Here is a 23,162-nt window from a genome sequence, read left to right on the forward strand (position 1 = left end):
GGGTGGAGCGTGGGGGAGGGTGGCCAGGTCGGGGTAGATGAGCACGGGCGGGTGGGGAGGGGAGAGAGAAAGAATGCGGGGCTGGGTGATGATGGGAGATAGTAGTAAGGCCCAGGTGGGGTTCAAGTAGGCCTAGGTCCCCTTCCTCAGAAGACTTCCTTTTAAAACCTTCATCTGAAGTTCGGTTTGTTCAGTTTCTCACCCCTGTATTTTCAGACTTCCAGTTCATGAGGTTAGTGCCTAAAATGATCAGCCTTGACCTTGGTGAAAGCCTTTCTCTGAACCTAAAGTTCTTCAGCTTATAAAGAAGAGAGGACACCTGTCTAAGGTGTTTTAAGAATGAGAGCATGTGTAGAGCAGGGTTCAGTGCTTAGTGAGTGCTCTTAAATAGTCGCAGTTTCTGGGCACCTGCCTGGTGGGGTGGAGGAGGGCAAGGGGAGAGGGGACACAAGGAATCCTGCTGTAGCCCTCCCGGGTGGTCTGGAAAGCAGGCACACTATTCTGCGTTTCTCAGCTGAGGCTGGAGGCCCAACAGCAGGGCCGGACTGGGCCAGGCTCCGTTTGGGTGCTCCCACTGAGCGCCAACCTTACCGACCCAGCCAGTCCCCGCCCTCTGAACTTCCCGCCGCAGACTGCTCCCAGGCTGGGCCCACCCCCTCCGCGGCGGTCCCGCCCCCCCACATGGCCCCGCCCCCAGGCGGAGCCAGCGCCGGAGCAGTAGCAGGAGAGGCAACGGGACCCCAGCGCGGGAGGCGGCCACCAGGCGGGAGCCCCAGAGGTACCGGCGGGAGCGGGGGAGCGGAAGCACCGCGGTCGGGCCGGACAGGGGGAAAGGTGGCTTGGCGTGGGCCCGGGTGGTGTGTATGTGGAAGGGGGATCCTTGCCGCGTTCGCTGCCTGCACCCTCCTAACCTCCGTCCGGGCTCCGGTCCCGAGTCAGCACGTCCAGTCCCCTGTGTCCGGCCGGCTGGCGGCCCCCACTGTCCTCTGCGTGACGGGCCGGCCCGCCCGGCCAGTGTGAGGGCGACTGGATGCGGCGGCCCCCGACTCCTCTGGGCGGCGCTGGCGACTGCCCTTGCTGCCGGCCGTGTGCGGGGCTCCCCCTGTCCTGGGGCTCCCCTGATATTGGGACGGCCTCCTCCCCAGCCTTTGCACACCGCCCCCCAGTCTGAGGTCTGGCCTGGGAGGAAACATCTGTCGCGCCCCCTGGCAGCAGAAATGGGGTCATGACCTCCAGATGTGCTGGGAAGCGTCCAGCGCCTCCTCCTGGGGCAGCCAGGCCTTCCGGATCTGTGGGGGCGGGGCCGGCCCTCTCCCCCCAGTGACACAGGCTGCAAGGAATGTCCTGGCCTCAATGGACCCTGTGTGAAGCTGCCGGGTGGGGGGCAGAGCCCAAGAACACCCCCGAAGGCAGAGCCAGAGCCCAGCCTTGGGCCAGAACAAGAGGCAGCCCATGGGCTGTGCACACACACATACACAGAGCTCAGCCCACACGCAACAGGGGCATACACAGCTCCCCTCTCATGTCCCCTCCTGTCCCCTCCCACCCCAACACACACATCACAGCCCAGGCCCGAGAGCTTGGCACATGGACCAAGGGCCTGCCTCACCACCACATACTTAGCACATGGCCGGCTTCACACTCTCGAACCTCCTTTCAGTCTCCCAGTGGTGTTGGGAAAGGGCAGAAGGGGTAACCTCATTTTAGAGATGAGAGGACAGAGGCTCAGCCTCGGTGTCAGACATTGTCCTAGGAGGAACTATGGGAGGAGGCACCCCGAGCTTGGAGGCCTACCCTTGCAGGGTCCTGGAGCTGTGGATGAGGGCTGCACTGAACCCCTGCCCCTGCCCTGTCCCGGCCCAGCCACACACAGCCTCACTGGAGGAGGGACCAAGACCTGCCAGCAGTTGTCTGTGTTGCCAGTGGAGGGTCCCATATCCCTGCCCTGCCTGCCCACACCAACCTGGTCCACTTGGGGCGCCCCCCCCAACTTTCTCACACCACCCTTTGCACCTGCCCTTGGGTCTCCACACATTTCCGCATTTAGCAGGTCCCTGGTGCCTTGGGTGTCTCAGTCTTACATCCTGTGAGACTTTGAGCCTCAGCCCAACCCCCATTCACCTCACACCTACACATACAGGGACAGTTGTGGGCAGGTACCGCACTGTTTAGGCCTGGGAGATTGGCAGACCCGGCTTCAAATCCTAGCTGTAATGTGGGGTTATGTCAGGCAAAGAGCCTCCCTTTATCTGGACCTCAGTTTGAGCATTTGTCACATGGGGCTCAGACTCCCCTGTCAGCATCAGGTAGGCAAAGGTCCCATGGTCCCAGTTCCTGCAAAGGGGCTCCATCTGTGTGACTCCTTCCCCTCTCCCCCAGGCATGGCCACAGTCTCCCGCAGAGAGTGAGCCTGGTTGGGCCTGTCCTTCAGGCCGGAGTGATGGGTCCCATAACTGGGATGGTGTGACCCCAGCACCTTCCTCAGGATATGGGGCTGGGCAGGGGGCTGGGCTCAGAGTTGGGGCCACTTCCTGTACTGAAGGGAGTGCTCCTGCCGTTTCTGTTGCCCTGCCAGTGCCCCCGGGAACCCCTGTGTCCTTGAGGTGTTGAGGCCATGAGAGCCAGGACATTGAGACCCAGCTTCTGGGTGCTCAGCTCCTCAGGGACCCTGGAGGAAGTGGGAGGGGCAGGGAGGAAGGTCTCTGGGGACAGGACGTCCTCCCTTTGTCAAGTGGGCTGGACTCAGACACCAGTGGCCCCATGGGTTTCCCGTCCCAGGCGGGACAAACCCATCTGTCCAACTGGGCCAGGACTTGGTAGGGACCCTCATTCTGGGCCCAGGCCAAAGCCAAGGTGTGTGAGTAGGAACTGAGGGACCCTGGCAGCCTCCGTGCTGCCCGGGTTCCAAGCCCCCAGGGCCAAGACTGGGACAGCCCAGCCCCTGGCCCTGACCAGTGCTTAGCTTCAGGAGGGGGCTGGAAACCTCAGCCTAAGGCAGACAAGGAAGTGGCCAGGAAAGCGGAAGCGGCTTTGATGGTCGCGGAGGGGGCCGGAAGCCAACCCGCGTGGTGGAGGACCAGGCTGGGGGCCTGGGTTCCTGTTTTCTCCCCAGGCCCCTCTGAGCAGCCCCCTCCTCCCTCAGGGCAGGAACTGGCCTGCTGCCCGGGCACCAACCCCCAGTGCCCGCCAATGCGACCCGTTCCCCGGAGAGCCAGGCCCACAGCACGCCCATGTGGGCCGGCGGCGGCGTGGGGAGCCCTCGGCGGGGCGCGGCCCCTGCACCCACGGATGACCTCTTTGCGCGCAAGCTGCGCCAGCCCGCACGGCCCCCGCTGACACCGCACACCTTCGAGCCAAGGCCAGCCCGCGGCCCGCTCCTGCGCAGCGGCAGCGATGCGGGCGAGGCCCGGCCCCCCACACCAGCCAGCCCGCGTGCCCGTGCCCACAGCCACGAGGAGGCCAGCCGCCCTGCCGCGGGCCCCACCCGGCTCTTCACTGACCCGCTGGCCCTGCTGGGGCTGCCGGCCGAGGAGCCGGAGCCCGCCTTTCCGCCAGTGCCTGAGCCCCACTGGTTTGCCCACTATGACGTGCAGAGCCTCCTCTTTGACTGGGCTCCAAAGCCGCGGGGGACGGGGGGCCACGCGGAGGCCGCCTCTGGGACTCCGGCCTCTGCTGAGGACCGCTCTGCGGGCTCGGACCTGCTGCTTGAAGCGCCTGGCTTTGTGAGTGAGCTTGGGGGTGAGGGCGAGCTGGGCCTGGGTGGACCCGTGCCCCCACCCGTGCCCCCTGCACTGCCCAACGCCGCCGTGTCCGTCCTGGAGGAGCCACAGAACCGAACTTCAGCCTACAGCCTGGAGCACGCAGACCTGGGCGCCGGCTACTACCGCAAGTACTTCTATGGCAAAGGTAGGGGGAGGGCTGCCTGGCTGGGCGGCAGTCCCTGTCACCTGGGGAGCACACAGTAGGGCTCACGAGTTGTCCCTTCCCTGTTAAGTTCCTGGCCATATGAAGAATCGTGCTCTGCCTCTGGGGCCAAAACCGCCCTGCGGAGCCGAGTTTAACCGTTCCTAAGGCCTTTGGCCGCCATCTGATTCTTCCTCCTACCCCTCCGGGCTTGGGGGAGATTTCCCATCAACATTTCTGTGAGGTGGAAACAGGTCTGAGAACCTCTGTACCCTTGTGGGAAACTTGTTCCTTCACATCAGCGGCCAGAAGGGAGGGCCGCTTACATCCTGTCGCGGAACATGGGCGTGGCGCGCGGGGCCTTGCAGGACGTAGACCTGGAAGCGGGCAGGCATTGGCCCTCTGCGTCGGGGGCCAGGCGTGCTGTGGGCGGAGCCTCCGAGGGGGCGGGGCAGAGGGCCGAGCATCAGGGAGGCCGCACGAATAGGGATTTGGCCTTGTAGGATGTAGGCGGGGCAGCGGAGGGAGGGGGCCTTAGTCTAGGGTCCGCGCTACTAGATGCGATGGGGCGTGGGCGGGGCTTCGAGATGGGCGGGGGCGGGACCGGTCATCCACGGCCCGGGCCCCCATCCCCACCAGAACATCAGAACTTCTTCGGACTGGACGAGGTGCTGGGCCCGGTGGCAGTGAGCCTGCGGAGGGAAGAGAAGGAAAGCAGCGGAGGGGGCACTCTGCACAGCTACCGCATCATCGTGCGGACCACACAGGTGGGCGGGGGTCCTGGGATCCGATCGCGCATTGCCTCCTTGAAAACCTGTATGGATTCTGAGGTCCGTACATCCCCTCCTCAGCTCCGGACCCTCCGAGGCACCATCTCGGAAGATGCGCTGCCGCCGGGGCCCCCACGGGGCCTGTCCCCTAGGAAGCTTCTGGAACACGTGGCTCCGCGGCTGAGCCCCACCTGCCTGCGCCTGGGCTCAGCTTCACCAAAGGTGCCACGCACGCTGCTCACGCTGGATGAGCAAGTGGTGAGTGGCCGGCGGGCCCCCACTCGGACCCCAACCCAACAGCTACATACACCTGGTCAGAACCCAGCCTGTCCAGCTCCCAGCGACCCAGCCTTGTCCCTGATCCTGGGCCAGACAGTGACCCAGGAGAGCTGGCCTTTCAGAGAGGGCAGCAGAGTTCATCCAGAACCTTGCCTCTCAAAGTAAAGTTTGTAGACCAGCAGCAACATCCACATTATCTAGGAGCTAGTTAGAAATGCAGATTTGGGGGCCCTATACTCCGCCTCTGGTCTGCTGAATCAGAGGCTGTACTTTAAGAAGGTCCGGAGTTAATTCCTATGTACATTTCAGCTGAGAAGCACTGGTCTGACCATCCCCTCCCCTTCCTGCACACACTCTCTGTGCATTTGGCCAGCAAGGCGCTGCCTAGTGTCCTCTCAGTGCGGGGTGCTTACGCCTTGGGGCTGCCTATCCCACTATGGGGCAGTGGAAGTCCCTCCCTAGCCTGTGCTGAAAGCTGCCCGCTGGCTCTGATTCTCCTCCTCTGTGTCATTCAATCTGTCAGCCACTCAACAAACATTTCCTCAACCTTGGTGCCAGGCCCCAGAGTGGACGCTGGAGACATGTCCAGACCAGGTGCTGTCTCTTGGTAGCTCACAGCCAGCGGGGGGAAAGAGAGAGAGACTGACCCGCAGGGAATCGTGAAGGATTGTGGAGCAGTGAAAGGGGAATGTTGAAGGCTCCATGGGGCACGAAGTTTGTTTTGACAGCCCTGCCTTGGCCGGGGGTTTAGGGTCATGGTAGAAATGTAAGCGTTTAAGTCAGGAAAATCAGGCATTTTTCTGAGCAGAAGGAACAACTTGTGTGAAAGCTTAGAGACTGAGGGCAGGTCACACTGGGGTCCTGTAGGGAGTTCTGTGTGGCTGGAGTCGTGCTTGGGGGGAAGGAGTGGGGGGGAAGGCTTGCATTTTGTGGTGGGGGCACTGGGGAGCCATGGAAGATAAGAGAGGTAGAGCCTCTGGCTGGAGTATTGGGGCCAGACTGGAGGGTCAGGGAGGCCAGGCCAAAGGCTGTTGCAGTCATCCAGGCCACACCCGGCGGGGATGATGCAGATGGGAAGGGGAGAGGACAGTCCAGGGGTAGATGGATGGGATGGGAGCATCCAAGAGGAGATGAGGTGTCCAGGTGAGGGAAGGATGTCTGGGCAGCTGGAGAAGTATGAGGTTGGGGCTGGAGGCAGAGACTGGAGTGTGTTCCCATGGAGACAGCTGTTGCAGTCACTGAGGGCGAAGACCGTGGGTGGAGAAGAGGCCCAGACCAGGGCAGGTGGGGTCGCTAGGGTCTTGGGCAACACGAAGTTTAGTTGTTCCAAGTGCCTGCTGTGGTATGACTGTGCTAGGACGAAGCCATGCCTGTGGGCTGTCAGGGGAAGCTGGGGTGGAAGCGGGGCTGCAGGGGTTCCGAGGGACCCACTCAAAGTGGGGCCTGTGGGTATAGACAAGTTTCATACGAAGAAAGGAGGCCTGAGCTGGAGGGGCCCGAGAACCTTGACCTTGGCACGATTAACGCCCGATGGGAGGAAGCCAAAGGAGCCAGGGGCAGGGCAAGCGAAGGTGGTGCAGGACTCAAGGCCTCTAGAGGCTGGGCTGGGGGTGCCTGGGATTTGAGGGAGGGGAGGACAGGCTAACCTTGAGATAAGGAGGAGAACAATGGGAACATTTACTGGGATGAAGCACACTCTGCCTGGGTCTTCTCCACGAATCACCTCCTTTCTCTCAAGGGGTCACTTGAGAACCAACACCCCTCCTGGTCCCTTCCCACCTGTGACTTCTCCCGACCACTGTCAGCAGGACCTACCGAACCCTCTTAGAAGACCCAGAGGAGGCTTAGGGAGAGTGGTGCTCAGGGCCACATGTAGAGACAGCCCGGCCCCCGGATCATTCCCCAAGACCTGGGGGGACCCCAGAGACTGAGACCTGGGCCTTCCATCTGTTCCCCGCCCCCCCCTTCCCGGCAGCTGAGCTTCCAGCGCAAGGTGGGCGTCCTGTACTGCCGCGCGGGCCAGGCCTCGGAGGAGGACATGTACAACAACCGCGAGGCAGGACCCGCCTTCATGCAGTTCCTTACCCTGCTGGGCGACGTGGTGCGGCTCAAAGGCTTTGAGAGCTACAGGGCCCAACTGGACACCAAAAGTGAGGTCCTGGGGGACTGGGGAGTGGGGGGCGGATGGCCTTGGCGGGAACCAGCTGCCTTGTCACTTCTCTACCCCATGCTGGCCTGGGCCCAGGCTCGGGGTTGCAGAGTTCTTTGGGTAGGCTGAGGATACGGGTCAGGGGCTGTGGGGGCCAAGCGAGCCATAGGCTGGAAGGAGGGACTAGGATCGTCCCCCGAGGCCCTGACGTCCTACCATCTGAGCTGGGGCCAAGGGGGTGTGCGGGCACCACGCCCCCCACCACACACATAGTCCCCAGCCCAGCTTCCTGGGGAGCATGCCTGCTTCTCTGGTTGGAAGTGTCCCAGGGCCCCTCATGGAGCACCAGTCTTGCCTCTCTCAGCTGCTCCCCACATGCTGGTGCCTGGGCCGACATCTGTCCTCTCCCGGGACATCCACCCCCGCCTCCCTCATAGCGGCCCATTCCTCCTTTCGGTCTTCATTCTGTCTCGGCACGCCTGCCTGGAGCCTGGAGCCTGTGGGGGAAGGGGAAGGGAGCAGCCACAGCTGAGGCCCCTAGAGCTCATGGCCCGTGGCAGGAAGGGGTTGTCCACCTGCTGGTTGGGGACACAGGAGCTCCAGACCGCAGGCAGGGATGGCAAATTCAAGAAGATTCCCTTTCCTCTCCCTCTGTGTCCCCAATTCCCTGGCCGCAGCGGATTCCACGGGCACGCACTCCCTCTACACCACCTACCAGGACCACGAGATCATGTTCCACGTGTCCACGATGCTGCCTTACACCCCCAATAACCAGCAGCAGGTGTGAGGGGGCTAGCTTGGGGGGGGGTAGCCAAGAGCCTCTGGGGACCCCTGCAGCGGTGTTGTGTGGGAGGAGGCATTTGAGCCTTGGCCTGGCTTCTCTTGAGCCTTAACAATCTTTCCCAGAGGCAAACACCCAGACCTTGACCAGGGGCAGATGTGTGGTGGGGGGGGGGCTGACGCCCGGGCTCTGGCCTGACTGCATGTGGAGGAGCTTGGAGGACAGACAGGCCCCGCTTACACCCCCCACCGTCTAACTCCCAGCTCCTGCGGAAACGCCACATCGGCAACGACATCGTGACCATCGTGTTCCAGGAGCCCGGCAGCAAGCCCTTCTCCCCGACCACCATCCGCTCACACTTCCAGCACGTATTCCTGGTGGTGCGGGCTGACGCGCCCTGTACTCCGCACACCTCGTACAGGTGGGTGCCCGGAGGGTCTCAGTTCTGCCGATGTCAGGGGGCCTCCCGGTTGCCCCTGACTCCCGCCTCCCTCCCCTCAGGGTGGCCGTGAGCCGCACCCAGGACACCCCGGCCTTTGGACCAGCTCTGCCCCAGGGCGGAGGCCCCTTCGCGGCCAACTCCGACTTCCGCGCCTTCCTGCTGGCCAAGGCGCTCAACGGCGAGCAGGCAGCGGGCCACGCACGCCAGTTCCACGCCATGGCCACGCGCACGCGTCAGCAGTACCTGCAGGACCTGGCCACCAACGAGGTGACCACCACGTCGCTGGACTCGGCTTCGCGCTTCGGCCTGCCCTCCCTGGGCGGGAGGCGGCGGGCGCCCCCTCGGGGCCCGGGCGCCGAGCTGCAGGCGGCGGGGGCGCTGGTGTGGGGCGTGCGCGCGGCGCCCGGAGCGCGGGGCGCGGCTGGGGCCGGGGTCGAGGCCGGAGGTCCCGACGACGCCGAGGTGCCCTGCCTGCTGGGCATCTCGGCCGAGGCGCTGGTACTCGTGGCGCCGCGCGACGGTCGCGTGGTCTTCAACTGCGCCTGTCGCGACGTGCTGGCCTGGACCTTCTCGGAGCAGCGGCTCGACCTGTACTATGGCCGCGGGGAGGCGATCACGCTGCGGTTCGACGGGTCCCCCGGCCAAGCCGTAGGCGAGGTCGTGGCGCGCCTGCAGGTGAGGCCCGGGAGTCAGGGCGGTCTCCCCGCCGGGTCCCCCCAGCGCCTCCGAGGGCCGAGCGGGCGGTGGAACCCCTCGCTCCCGCCGCCTCTCCCGTGAAAGGGGAAACCCGGGGCGGGGGGGGGGGTGTCAGACCCAGCCCTGGCGCTTGGCAAAGCTGGAACTGGGGGGGGGGTCCTTGGGCGGGTGGCTTGCGCTGTCTGAGCCCCAGACCCTGGGTCCGCGGGGTGGGTGCGGGAAGGTCCGGGCGGCCCCGGGGGCGGGGGCGGGGGTGGCGCCGGAGCGGTCCCCTCTCTCCCCCGCTCATGCCCCGCCTCGCCCCAGCTGGTGAGCCGCGGCTGCGAGACCCGCGAGCTGGCGCTGCCCCGCGACGGCCAAGGCCGCCTGGGCTTCGAGGTGGACGCCGAGGGCTTCATCACGCACGTGGAGCGCTTCACATTTGCCGAGACGGCGGGGCTGCGGCCGGGGGCGCGCCTGCTGCGCGTGTGTGGCCAGACGCTGCCCACGCTGGGCTCCGAGGCCGCCGCCCAGCTCCTGCGCTCGGCGCCCAAGGTCTGCGTCACCGTCCTGCCCCCGGACGAGAGCGGCCGGCCCCGCAGGTCAGGCCCGGGACGCGGGGAGGCGGGAGGACCCGGCCACTGGCCACCTCGGAGCCCGGGCCTCCCGGGTCGCCGTTAGCATTTCCCGGAGAGTACCGACCTTGAGGCAGGCTCTCCTCGTCTCTTAATCCCTGGGAGTCACATATGCAGTGTGAAGCCAATTAAACAGGCTGTTTTCACTGCTCGGGATCTAACAATCAGCTCCATCTTTTTTTTTTTTTTTTTTTAAAGGATCATCCAAGACACATACATGCTATTGATTAATTGCTGCCTTAGCCAGGATATGCGAACTTTTTCTGTGAAGGGCCAGATAATAAATATTTAGGTTTTCTGGGCCATCTGGTCTCTGCTACAGGTACACAGCTCTGCTGTAGCACAAAAGCATCCGTAGACGATTGGTAAATGCATGAGTTTTCTTTATTCCACTAAAACTTTGTGGGCACTGAAATTCGAATTTTCTTGATTTTCACGTGCCATGAAATATTCTTTTGATTTCTTTCAATGGTTTAACAATGTAAAACCCACTCTCACACAGGAGTACAAGAACAGTCACATCTGCTGAAACAGAAAAAGGCACACAGGCTGGATTTGGTTCACGAGCAGTAGGTTTTAGATCTCCACGCTAAGTGATTTACTTGTGTTAGTATTTAAAGCCTCACAGCAAGCTGTGGACCAGTACTGTTATCCCCATTTCACAGATGGAGAAATCGGTGTTCCGAGCAAGTTGCCCGGGATACGCAGGGGCAGCACTGGGGCCGGAAAAATGGAAAAATGGCCAGCAGTCAGGCAAACAGTTTTCATTGTTAGGGAGTTTGGAGAGCTCTCCTCCTGGAAGTGAGCCTCAGGGACAGCTGGGAGTGGGGTTGGAGATGGAGGACACTGGGGACGGGCCGTTCCTGCCTGACACTGCCCACTCCTCCCTGCAGGAGCTTTTCGGAGCTGTACACGCTATCTCTGCAGGAGCCCAGCCGGCGGGGGCCCCCGGAGCCGGTGCAGGAGGAGGCCCCAGGGGTGGTGACCCTGCTGCCCACCACGAAGCAGCTGCTGCAATTGTGCCTGCACGATGGTGGCAGTCCCACAGGGCCTGGGGATCTGGCTGAAGAGAGGACTGAGTTCCTGCACAGCCAGCACTCACCGTCCCCCCGCAGGTGCCCCCTCTCGGCCTTCCCTCCTCTCTAGGCGCAGGGAGGCTGGCCCGGTGTGGTCCTGAAAGCAGGGGCCGTGGGGTGCAGCTTCCCTTGCTGAGCTGTCCCTGCTCTCCCCAGTTCCCTGTCAGACGAGGCCCCGGTCCTACCCAACACCACCCCGGACCTCCTCCTGGCCACCACGGCCAAGCCGGCAGCACCCAGTACTGGCAGAGAGACACCCCCCACCCAGGTGAGCAGAAACAAGGCTCTGGAGCCTGAAGCACGGGGCTGGGCATGATGGTGGTGGTGGACGTCTGTGCATCCATACCCATTCTTACCGCCCCAGGATGGGCCTAGCAGCCCCAGTGGTGGGGAGGACAAGGACGACCCGGCCCCAGAGCTGAGGGCCTCGTTCCTGCCACGAACCTTGTCTCTGCGGAACTCCATCAGCAAAAGTGAGTCTAGGGCAAGGTGGGGGGGGGGGCTCAGAGCGGCTGGCTTGGGCTTCCCTGGCTGAGCCACCTCCTTGTGTCCACAGTCATGTCGGAGGCAGGCAGTGAGACCCTGGAAGACGAGTGGCAGTCCATCTCAGAGATCGCCTCCACTTGCAACACCATCCTGCAGTCACTGTCCCGGGAGGGTGAGGCCACCAGGGCGCTGGGGCTGGAGCCGGGATAGGATGGGGCTTTCTCCTTTTACCTACCTGCCCACGTGATCCCTGTGTCCACCCACAGGACAGCCCATCCCGGAGAATGGAGATGGCAAGGGAATGCCAAAGGCCGATGCTGAGTAAGCCTCCCTGTGTCGGACCTAGTCCCTTCACGGTGCGCGCGTGACCACCGTCGGTGCCCATGCACGAGAACTAAGCCTTGTCCCAGGCAGGGCTCTGCTTTTCCAGACATAGAAGTCTGCGAACACAGGAACTGGGCCTGTCCCATTTAAGTGGGTTGGGGGGCAGGCAGAGGTGCTGCTGCCTGCCTGGTCCTGTGACCTGACCCCTCTGTCCTCAGGCCAGAACCCGGGAGCCTGTCCGAGAAGGTTTCTCACCTGGAGGCCACACTCAGGAAGCTGCAGGAGGACCTGGAGAAGGTGACAGTGTGGGTGGGCTGGGGGTCAGCAGGGAGTGTACAGGGCTGCCCTGGGAAAGGAGCCAGCGTCGTGACACCTGCCTCCCCCCACCCCAGGAGAGGGCCGACAGGGCAGCCCTGGAGGAGGAGGTCCGGAGCCTGCGGCACAACAACCGGAGGCTTCAGGCTGAGTCGGAGAGCGCTGCCACCCGCTTGCTCCTGGCATCCAAGCAGCTGGGCACACCCACCACCGATCTGGACTGAGCCAACTGTCTGGTCCAGCCTCAGCCTGGCTGGGGACCTGCTGGCTACTGCTCAGGCCCTTCAGGGCACCTGGGGCACAGCGGGGTCCCTGGGCCCTCCTCAGGAACTCTCCCTGCGCTCAGCGGCGCATCTTAGCACTGCCCCACTCCCCCTCCCGGAATTTGGTGGTGAAGTCCCCCTTACCCTGTCCCTGTTTGTAAATATTCTGTGGAGAAAAGGGGACTTCAGGGAGTAAAGAAGCCGCTACTATTTGTGTCTGTGCGGGTGTTCCTGACATGACAGGGGAAGGGGTTTTGCCCCCAGAGGCTCCAGCCAGGTTCCCGGGACCACTTAGAAGGACAGGCCTTTGGACCATTGGTCCAGGTTAGGTTGGCACTCACTGAGGCGTTCTCTGAAGCTAGGCTTCTTGCTCACAAACATTTATTTGGTCTGTTGGGAAGCAGATGTTCACACCCCACCCCTACTCTGCTTTGTCTTGGGAGCCGGCCCAGCCAGGCGATCAGGGACAGAAGGGACAGAAGTGGACCTGCAGGGCAGGGGGAGGGATGGAGTTTTAGGGATCAACGGGAGCCTGACTATGCCCGGATGTAAAGGCCCTCTCACTTTTCAAGGTGCTGCCCCCCAAGGCAGGCCGCACCTCCTTTCTGTAGGTAGGTTGGCGCTCCCCTGACCCTAAGAGGTGATCGTATGACCCTGGGAAAGCCAAGGGAGAGGCGTGGCCTGGCTGGGAGGACTAGGGCTCATTCCTTCCCCAGAGTACTCAGGCTGCGCACACTGCTAAGCCAACCGCTTCCTCTGCTCCGTACCCTTCTCAGTCCTCCGGGTGCCTCCGGCGGCTCGCCCTAGCCCCGCCCCCGGTGCTGGGGTTCCATCAAGCCCCGCCTCTCCGGGTGCTACCCTTCGGGTTCGCAGGGGTCCTGACCTGGCACCCGCGCTCGGGGCCGCCCCTTGCACTTGGCCTGATCCCTGAGTGGCCCACCTGCTTCGGGCCCCACCCCTGGCTCCGCCCCCCGGGCCCAGAGGCTGGAGCGCAGGCGCGGCTGTCCAGATGCTGTCTGGTTCCCCGACGTGCAGCAACTGCCGGGGTCGTCCTCGCAGGCGCAGTCCGTCGGCGTGTGCAGCCAGGGCTTGTTGTTCCCAGGGGACGCGCTAGCTTTTGCTGCAGGCCTCACCGATAACCCACAGGCGTCTGCCTTCGCCTCCCGCAGCAGCCCGAAGCCAGAATTTAGCCGCCGCCGACTCAGGGCCGGGGTTTCCCCGCAGCGCATCGCCCGCCCCCGCCCCTTGCAGAATGCTCTTTGTGCGCCTGCGCATTTGAGAAGGCAGGGTCTTGCGGGCCAAGGCCTTTCACGAACACTGCTTTACTGCGCCTGCGTCGGGCTAAACCGGAAGTACGTCCAGCTCCCTCTCTTGGCGCTGTGGCCTAGCTTTTGTTTAGGCCTCCCTGGGCTGCAGACTTTTTTCTTTGGCCCTCGCAGAACAGGATGTCAAAGGCCTCTACCCGGAATCTCCTCTTCCCCAGCAGATGCAAACTTTCCCTTAACCATCCAAGAGATGAAATTCAAACCTCTTTGTCCAGTGTCCTTGGTCTTTTATAGCCTGACCCCATCAAATCTTTCCAGCATGGTCTCTTTTACCTTCCTCAGTCTCGAACGCTGGTAAATGCTCTGTAAACACCCTACTCTGTTGATCTAAGACCTCAAGCTGATACAGCCTCTGTGACACGACCCTTCCTGAAGCTACTCCATTCCCACAACCGGTGGGCCCTACCCGCCCGCCTCTCCCCGGGCTGGGACAGCACCCGCATTAGCTGCCTGCTGTCATGTCCCGGGCATTTCATTCCTGAGGCCATCCTCAGACTGCCAGCTTCCGGATGGCATTGTAAATATTCATCCAGTTCTGGATCACTCATGTCCAGCAAGGTGTGCTGTTTGCTGAAAGAAGGGAAATCTCCAGCCAGCTTGGCAATGAATTTATTAGTTCAGAGTAGAAAGAGCAAGAGTCCAACTGCTTTGATTCTTCAGTAAAAACTGAGCCTCTTGATTGGAGAGCTGCCAGTCTGCCCTCACCCCTACTCTCCAAACAACTAGCCCTACTATTAAGGCACTTGAGAAAGGGGGAAACAGAGAAGTCTCAGACTGAACCTCCCTGGATCCTGGAAAGGGCCAGTGTTGTCCCACCAGTTCCCTCCAGCCACAGTTGAGCAAGGGAAGAGCTGGCAGAGACCTCTGCAGGGCCAGAAGGCCAGGCCCTCAAATGCTGGTGTTAGTTCAAGGACAATGCCAGCACCACAGAGGGGCTGGTAAGGGGCATTATTTTGGCACAAGGTGGGAATCAATCCATGATTGGAGGAAGACACTTGGTGATAAGGCTTTTTGGCCTCAAAGGCCATAGCTCCAGCTTGTCCCTCTCTCTAGGAGAGTATTAGAAGCTGGAGGGTTGGGGTGGGCACCCCCAGAATTCCCTATAAGGAGAAGGGAGCTGAACATCAGGGCTGGGGAAGAGTTTGATTCCTCCTGCTCCCCCCTTTCCAGAGAAGTTAATGCTTCTGCTTAAGCACCTCCAAAAAGAGAGAGAGATAGACACTGCCAATAAAAGAATAAAATGCGCTCCCCCCACCCCTGGAAGACATTACCCAAAGAAGTTGGGGGCAGCTGGAGCACACCCCCCAGAATCCATAAGTGCTTGCTTTGGGAGGGCTTCCATCTCCTGCAACCCTGTGCTCCAGGCGGGGTGAGTGTCACCCACTTAGGAGCTGATCTGACTCAGGAGGGCTGAGAAGTCCATGTCTGCGATGGAGGAGAAGTCTTCATCCCCTGAGAGGAGGCCGTTGGGGAGCCCAGAGGCCCCCAGGGGAGCAGGAGCTGGGTCGGGGGGCCTCTGGGACCCTGTCACCAGGCGAGTTATTGCCTCAGGGTACTCCATCAGCATGGGCTCGGCTGTGTGTGGGGCCGCAGATACACCTTGGTTCAGCAGCTGCTGAAACTCTGAGTTGTCGACGCATGCCAGGTCTGTGAACACGGCAGGGTCAGCGCTGCTGCCCAGCAGGGCCCCCAGGTCTTCGTCAGCGTCAAATTGCAGCTGTAGCAAGGCCTCCGACAGCGTCCCTTCCCCAGCCTGGGCGGTCTTGGGGGCGGGGGGGGCCACAGGCTGAGCGAGGCCCGGGGGGGCTAAGATTGGGGCCGGGGCTGGAGCCGGGGCTGGGACCGGGGCCGGGGCCAGGATTGGGGCAGGGGCCGGTGCCAAGGCAGGGGTCTGGTTTGGAATCTGCCCCGAAGGAAAGACCATGGGGGAGAACTCCTCGAAGTTGATGGTGCTGAGGGATGGCGTAAAGGGATAGGGCTGGGGAGCTGGGAGAGAGAAACAGAGAGTCCGGGCTCAGAGAAGCTTCAGAGACCCACCCCGCTGTCTGCGTCCCAGCCCCTTTCCGTAGGGCTTAGGATCAGCCCCTCCCTAGAAGGTCCCAGCCAGCACCCTCACTCCCTCCTTTCACTCCTTCTGACCTTGTGGTTCTATCCTCACCTCTTCCAGCCCCCCGAGCTCTTCCACCCTCTGAGAGGAAGGGATGCTGTCGGATCAGCTGGTAAAACTTCACTTGACAGCTAAAAACTAAGGCCCAAGACACCAGGAGCCCGAGGAGCATCCAGGGTCGTGGCCTGAAGCAGCATCCTCTTACTCTTTTATGAGCTACAGATGAGAGCGTACATTCTGCTACATTAGAGGAGATTTTGAGTCCCTAATTCTACAGAGAGCCGAGGGAAAAGACTGCATTTTTCAACTGTCTCCCAAGGCATCCAATACGGGGTTGAGCGGACACAGCTCTCACAGTTCTCAGACCGCAGCGCTCATTCGTGCATTAGCTGGTTCCTGGGCCACGCTTCCGCAGCCTCGGATGGCGCAGGTCTTTAAGAAGGCCCGGGAATGCACGTCTTCGCCACTCCCCTAATGGCTCTGATGTAGGTAACATCAGAGCCTCAAGCCCTAAGAAACAAGGGCCCAACAGAGAGCAGGCTTCAGGCACTGCGGGTGAAGCGGACTGCTTGCTTATCCTCCCAACCCAGCTATCTAAACCACAGGCGAAGGGACTTGAGCCTATAGTTCTGATGGGGCAACCGGAAATTCGTACCTGGCTTGGGGACGGAAGTTGTGCTTCGGGAAGGCACCGCAATGCGCCGGGGTGGAGGCCTGGGGTCAGTGGGTCCTGTGGGGCAAGGAAGGCTGGTCAGTTCCCAGCCCCTTCCTAGTCTCACTCCCCCACCCCACCCCCTTCCCTCTCATGCTCTCCACTGCCCTCTCACCATTGAAGGGACTTTTTTTCATGATGCTCTTGAAGGTCTCGTATGTCCTTTTGCGTTTCTCCTCAATCCGGTGACGATCATCTAGAAAAGTAACGGGGAGAAGTCGGCCTTGCTCTTTTTTTTTAAAAGACTTTTATTTATTTATTTGACAGGCAGAGATCACAAGCAGGCAGAGAGGCAGGCAGAGAGAGAGAGGAGGAAGCAGGCTCCCTGCTGAGCAGAGAGCCGATGCGGGGCTCGATACCAGGACTCTGGGACCATGACCCGAGCCGAAGGCAGAGGCTTTAACCCACTGAGCCACTCAGGCGCCCCGGCCTTGCTCTTTTCAGCTGGATCCCCAGAGCTTTCAAAGGACGCTCAGGAGAAGATGATGGCCCTTCCCTAAGACCCTTTCTCCAAACCCTCCCTGCCAATGAGAAGAGCCGCAGGATATCATGATAAGCAACAACTCTGAGAAGCCCAGAACTTTCTCAGAAGGCCTCTGTTAGTGACTGTGACCCCCCTCCCAAAGGCCACACGGATGCCTCTAGGTAAAGGGGCCACGCTCTGCGGGGGCAGAAGCCCTTGTGGGACCCTGTCTCCAGCTTGTTCTCTCACCAGCGTTGCCTACGTCCTAGCTTCCCCCCAGCCTGGATCCAGGCCTGGCCACAATCTTTGCGCTCTGGGGCAGCTGAGGCACGACAGGCTTGCCGAAGACCTACAGAGACCCATACTCTTATCCCTGATGGCTGCCTAGTTCCGTCCGGAACCTCCAGGACTGCTTCTAAGTACTGCGGCAAGTGGGTAACTCCAGAGTACTCAACGCCATGTCCACAGCCAGCCTCATCAGCTCACCTCCAAAACCCGCTTCCTCCTCCACCAGTGTCCCTGCACCACCCATGTGCCCTGTCACCAAAGTTAGAAACCTTGAAATCGTCCTCAACGTCCTCCTTCCTCTCACTCCCCACCATCCACGAACTTGACACACATCTACCGAGCACCCACCGCGCACGCTCCATCCTAGCCACCGTGGATGTGGCTCAAGTAGACGAGATGCCTGCTGCCCTGAAGGCTGACACCCTAGCGACAGGGGGACAGGGACACAACTACATACAAGGGACAGGAGTTCTGGGGAAGAGACACAGCGTGATGTAAGAGAACCAGAAGTGAGGCTGGAGCGTTGAGCCTGGAGGTGGCCGGGGAAGCACTGGTGTGAGCCCAGCCTATGAAGACCTGGGGCCAAGTGGTCCAAGCCGAGGCAGGAGGAGCTGGAGCGCGGGTCCCGAGGAGGACAGCAGTGGAGGGGCCTTTGGCCCTTCGCTCAAGGCTCACAGCACATCTCCTGGACCACCGCGCCATCTTCCTTGCAAGAGGCCCTTCCAAGGCCTCCTTGCCTTGAGGCTCTCCCTCTCTGATCCTCTACTCGATCCTCCCAGAGTGAGCGTCCAGATCCACTGGCGTCCCTTCCTTGCTTAAACCTTTGGTGGCTCCCCACTGCCTTTAGGATGAAATCCTGGATGAATGCCTTGAGCCTAACACTCAAGGCCCCCCTGCCAGCCCCGGCGCACTGCCCACTGGCAGCTCCCACGAGGCTGTCCCCAAACGCAGTGGGCACCTCCAGCACCCCTGCACCTCCAGGTGCCTGTCCGCCGGCCTGGAGAACGCACTTCTGGGTCCTTTTCCACCTTAAATGCTCCCGTCCCTTGCGGCCATCTCCAGCTCTCTGCACACACCTCCCTCCGTCTCACACGTCACTCTGTCACTCAAAAATCTGTTCTGCGTGTTTGTCTTTCTCATGGGCCTGAGCTCCCGGAGCGCAGGGAACACATCTTAGTCATCTCTGTGTTCACAGTCCCCAGCACGGCCCTGGCACACGAGCGGGCGCTTGCTAATTACTTGCAGAACGAACCGATGGCCGTTTCCGAGGTCGCTTTCCAAACTCTATTAGACCGCTCCGAGGGCAGCAAACACTCTCAGGCTAGATGATGGGCTCTGGACTGACAATCATTCTGGCTGTTCCTAATGTGGTCAGGTGCCCGAAAGCCTGGACCAAAATCATGACGATGTGGTTGTGGCAAGAGACACACAGCGTGGCAGCACGGGTCTGGGGCCAGAGAGCCTGGGTTTCAATACTAACTCTGCGGTCATCGATGTGACCTGGGGCAAGTTAGACGCGATCTTCTAAAATCAGGTAATTAATTCACTGATATGCTTGGAATAGGACCAGGCCCAGAGTAAGGACTCAGGGCCCTTACTATTAACCGAGGCAAACGAGAGAGTATGATTATTGCATGAACCCCTGCCCCGCCCGCAGAGTGTGGCCCGCGCCCCTAGCAGCAGACATCTAGCCCTGGCCTCGCTTTTGCTGGCAGGAGTCCGACGGCCCTGCTGCTTCCCTCCCCAGCTGCGTACCTGTGTCTGGCAAGTACTGGAACTCCATGGGCTCACTGAGCTCCCGATCTGAAGGCCGCCGCAGCTGCATGGAGACACGCACGGGGGCCTGCAGGCTGGGGTCCGCGTAGGGAGGTGTCCGGAACACAATGGCCACTTGTCGGTGGACGTCAGCTTGTGAAAAGGAGCCTCGGGCCTCCCAGCCTGGTCCCGTGAAATACACTTCAATGTCCTCTGCAAGGGACGGGGCAGCAATGTGGGTCACCGTGCTCAGCTCACACAGCTGCCTGCCCCCCGTCCCAGAGGCTGAGATTTGTTCCAGGAGATACATCACTCTGCTGCCCCCGAGGTGTTGGGGGGGCGGTGCAAGCCAGTCTCCCGACACTCACTGTCTCTGCTCAGCCTTGCCCCTCACCTCCTGGTCCAGAGTCCAGCCCTCTTCCTGGTGCGTACCTTTCTGCACCTTGTCACACAGCAGGAAGATCTCATCCCCGCCGAGGCAGCTCCCGGAGTTCCGGTTCACCCGGCAGATCTTGAGCTCAGCGGTGTTGGGGGCGCCTGAGGGTGTGGGGGTAAGGGAGGAAGCCCAGAACCATCCATCAGAGGTCTCCAAGGCTGGCCCCCACGAGATACAACATCTCTGTCCATCCCAAAGTCAAGGTTGCTCACAGCTTGCTGACCACACCTCTGAGGCCAAGGTTGACTGATCCTGTGGCTCCTCGCCCCCAACTTTTCTGGCAACTGTTTACGCACGAGCACCTCCTGTGCACGCGGCGCCATGCCAGGCACGGAGAACACACAAAACCCAAACATCCCTGACCTCATGGGGCTTACAGTGTGGGGGAGCCAGTCTGGTCGCGCCTTCTCTCTCTCCACCACACCCAAGCAACCTTCAGGGCCCAGTCTGCTTGGCAACAAACCCTTCCCTCCTGACCTCTACTTCATCCTGGTTTCCTATCCTTAGGGCTCCAGGGCCCTTTTATTTTCATTCATCCTGGCCGGTTACTTAATTAAAAGACTCCAATTGGTTGACAATGGCCCAGTCCATCTGTGAGCTTCCTGTGGGCTTTCATCACTGAATTACTACTCTGCGCCACCATCTTCTTCCTGGGAGTTCATTTCCTGGAGTCGTTAGTACAGTTCTGGCCACGCCAGCCTCTCATCACATATTCAAAGGGCCTGTCCTCCCTCTGACTCCCAGCCGGCCTGGAAGCTACGCCTCAGGGCAGCTCGGGGTCTTCTTCACCTTGTCCCCGCAGCCAGCACAGAGCTGGACACCGAAGAGGTGACAAATGCGCCCGATGCTTGAACGAAGCCACAGCTCCTCTCGCAGGCCATTCCCAGCCAACCCTGTTCCTCCTTCCAGGCTCGTCCCTCTCCCCTTCCCATGGCTCCTGGGCCACTTACGGTTGTCAAAAATGGGATGAGAGAGGACAGGTGACAAGCGGAGGGGCCTGCCTGCCGGGTCCCGCACTGTCACCTGGAAGCAGAGCCGCACTGCGTTCAGGTCATAGTCCCCACGCTGTTCTTCTATGGGAACTGCCACAAAAACACATGGTCAGGAGGTCGGGAGGCATGTCTGGGAATGGGGGGGCGGGGCGGGGCAGGGAGCTCAGGGCTGGGAGGATTGCTCAAGGGTGTGTCAGACAGTGGGAGTCCTAAAGGAGGAGAGAGAGAAGGATCTAGACCCATCACTGACCTGTGTGACTCATCTGTGACCCTGGATGTCATGTCCCCTCACTGGCTCCCACTTTCCCCAACACTAAAATGGGACTGTGTATTGAATGGGCAGCAAAATTCCAGCTGTACTAGGAGTCTTGGCCAATGAGGGAGAGACACAAGGAAGGTGACTTCGGAAGGGGGACAGAGGGTGGGGGTGCTTCCACCAGGCCCCGCCTTTGCTCCCTCACCTTGGAAGGGATTGTTATTGGTCTGGATGCGTTGACTGATGGCCTGCTCCAGGTCCCGCTTCTTTACACACTGGATCCCCAGGTTCTGGAAGCTGAGTCCCCCCCAGGAATGAGTCCCATTGTCTCTGCCCAGCCTGCCCCTCCCTCCTCCACCCATTCCCCAGATCACCACTCCGCTTCACCCCCTCGGATGGCTTCCTCTTGTGCTGCGAAGAGACCCACTCCCTACCTTGGCCGACAAGCACTTGTGCCCTGTGTCCTGGCCCTAGCCACAGCCCCTGCTGGTCCCCTACCCTCAGCCGCAGTGGCTTTTTTCTGTTCTCCAAACACACTAAACTCACCCTTCACTTCAAGGCCTGTGCATTTGTTCACTCTGCTTGGACTGTTTTTTCCATGCTTCTCCGCTCTTTCTCACTACTCAAGCCTTAACTGAAAGGCATTTCCTGACTTGCAGGCTCCCCGGCCACCCCTCCACCAGTCGGCTGTTCCTCTAACCTAAAACTGTTTTTATTTTCCTAAGTGAAGTTGCTCTGGGGGTTCAGAGGTGATTAGAGATCCACCCCCATCCCATGGAGCTCATATCTACTTGACAGTGGAGATGCACAAACAGATAATCCAAGGCAAAGAGAGTTCGCTTGCAGAACTAGGAGTGAGGAATTCTGCCCTGTGATCAGGATGGAGTCCCACTGTAACAGCTGCAGAGCTGCCCGGCCTCTTGTCCCCCTACCTCATCCCCATACCCTGCTGGTCAGGAGCTCACCTGTGGATGCAGCGGTCTGGGCAGAGCTCAGCCTCATAGAAGCCATCCCGGCAGTCTTTCCCCACAAGCTCATGGGGGTGAGGCCGGTGAGGGGGGTCTTTGGTGACCAGAGAGATGCGAACCGTCCCCGGCCCAGTGTAGCCATTGATCTGTTCAAAGTACAGAGAACATCTAGACACTCAGGAATTCCAGTCCCAGCTCCCAGACGCTGACTGCATACGGGCCCGGAGGCGAGCCCGCTGGCCTTCCACAGTTCTGCAAACCCACTCTGGGCCCCCCAGCCCACCACGAACAGCCATGCTGACCTTGATGGTGGGATGGGTCTTGGTGGTATCCGTGCTCCTCTCGCCTGGGATACTGCCCGCCGAGCGGCCCTCGCACTTGTAGCGGAAGCGCATTCCCCGCTGCTTGGGCTGCTCGATGATCTCCACATAGGGGCCAGAGGCCTGCGCAGGCTCTGCAGGCCAAACCCGGACCAGCCCCGTTCAGGCCGCTGCCCTCCCTGCCCCAAACCCTGGGGGCCTCCTCCCCAGTCACTGAGAAAGGATGGTCCACTTACCAGACGGGAAGATGAGGGGAAACAGGTCTGAAAGGGGAGGGAGACAGGGATCAGCGCAAGCCCACTTCCCAACCTTACCAGGCAGGGCCTGCCGCCCCTCGGAGAGGACGTGGAGCCAGGCTCCCTCCCTCCGAAGGGCACTGAGTCAGGGCCTGCTCCCTAGAGTCTGCGGTGGAACTAAGAAGGGGCAAAGAAGGCAGAAACACCTGTTTCCTGTGGGAAAACTGGGTACAGTGGCCTCTCCTTATGGAGGGAAACGGAGTCAGGGCCTGTTCTACTTCCACAAGGAAAACTAAGGGAGGGCACTCCCCACCCCTCATCCTGGGAGGAAACTGAGTCAGATACATTCTCCCCTAACAAGGAAACTAAGTCAGAACAGCCCCCACGGCCCCGGGGTGAAACTGAGTCAAAGCTCACCGCCACCGCCCCCCCCCCGGAGGATACTGAGTCAAGACCCCGCCACCCAAGGGGAAACTGAGTCAGACCCTTTAAAGCCCGCCCCGCCCCGCGCCACCATCCGGCCGGCCGCTCCCTGCGCAGCGCCCATCGGCGCAGGAAGGGGCGGAAGGCGGCGCGGGGGCTCCCGTCGCTGTCCCCGCGGCCCCGACGCGGCCACCCCGCGGGCTCAGAGGGCGCCCTCACCGTCCATGGCCGGGGTCCCGGGGGCGGGGCCGGGGTCGCAGCTGGGCCCGCAGCGCGCGCTAGAGCGAAGCCATTCGCCAGAGGCGGAAATGCGCCGCGCGCGCCCGCCGCCGCGTCACTGCCGGGAATCCAGCCGCGCCTGCGCGCTGCGCTGTCGCCGCCGCCGCCGCCGCCGCCGCCGCCAACACCAACCCCCGCGCGGGGCCAAGTGCGCGCCCCGCCGAGGACTAGAGGCCGCGCGCGCCGCCGCTGCCGGAGGCTGGGAACAGGCGCTCGCCTCTCCGGGGACTAAGAAGCTGCTCGTCGCGGCGCCGCTCCCGGGGCTGGCGGGGCCGCCGGGCTCCCTCCCTTGGTCTGGGCCCCGCCTGGAGGGCGGGCCCGGCGATTACTCACAATGTTTTTAGGGGATTTCGGGGCCCCCTCCCGCTGATCGGAGGAGTTTGGTGATGTCACCCAGGCCCGGTCTGGAGCCCAGCCAGGGCTGCTGGCTGCGGCCGTCCGTCTGCCCTGCGCAGGGAAAGGCCCGGGCCTGCTTCGCCCGCAAAGGCCAGGCGGCTGAACTCC

The 23,162-nt window shown here is 61.5% G+C and overlaps 2 protein-coding genes across 2 annotated transcripts; one reads left to right on the forward strand and one right to left on the reverse strand.

Moving 5' to 3' along the window:
* Positions 1 to 729: 729 nt before the first annotated feature.
* On the forward strand, positions 730 to 12,308 carry SIPA1 (signal-induced proliferation-associated 1). Its single transcript, XM_044259686.1, has 16 exons — positions 730 to 778; positions 3,143 to 3,906; positions 4,543 to 4,670; positions 4,755 to 4,931; positions 6,928 to 7,102; positions 7,779 to 7,882; positions 8,146 to 8,303; positions 8,384 to 8,999; positions 9,327 to 9,601; positions 10,528 to 10,749; positions 10,867 to 10,978; positions 11,075 to 11,183; positions 11,267 to 11,368; positions 11,463 to 11,517; positions 11,739 to 11,817; positions 11,913 to 12,308. Exons 2-16 carry the CDS (start codon positions 3,231 to 3,233, stop codon positions 12,057 to 12,059), a joined length of 3,135 nt encoding a protein of 1,044 aa, XP_044115621.1. The 5' UTR covers positions 730 to 778; positions 3,143 to 3,230; the 3' UTR covers positions 12,060 to 12,308.
* Positions 12,309 to 14,016: 1,708 nt separating this feature from the next.
* Positions 14,017 to 22,702, reverse strand: RELA (RELA proto-oncogene, NF-kB subunit). Its single transcript, XM_044259688.1, has 11 exons — positions 22,599 to 22,702; positions 21,957 to 21,983; positions 21,703 to 21,854; positions 21,398 to 21,546; positions 20,638 to 20,729; positions 20,135 to 20,266; positions 19,181 to 19,285; positions 18,749 to 18,961; positions 16,358 to 16,438; positions 16,186 to 16,260; positions 14,017 to 15,409 (listed from the first exon to the last, which is right to left on the reverse strand). Exons 1-11 carry the CDS (start codon positions 22,603 to 22,605, stop codon positions 14,808 to 14,810), a joined length of 1,635 nt encoding a protein of 544 aa, XP_044115623.1. The 5' UTR covers positions 22,606 to 22,702; the 3' UTR covers positions 14,017 to 14,807.
* Positions 22,703 to 23,162: the final 460 nt, after the last annotated feature.

The sequence above is a fragment of the Neovison vison genome, chromosome 7 (assembly GCF_020171115.1).
Source record: "Neovison vison isolate M4711 chromosome 7, ASM_NN_V1, whole genome shotgun sequence".
Classification (NCBI taxonomy): Eukaryota; Metazoa; Chordata; class Mammalia; order Carnivora; family Mustelidae; genus Neogale; species Neogale vison.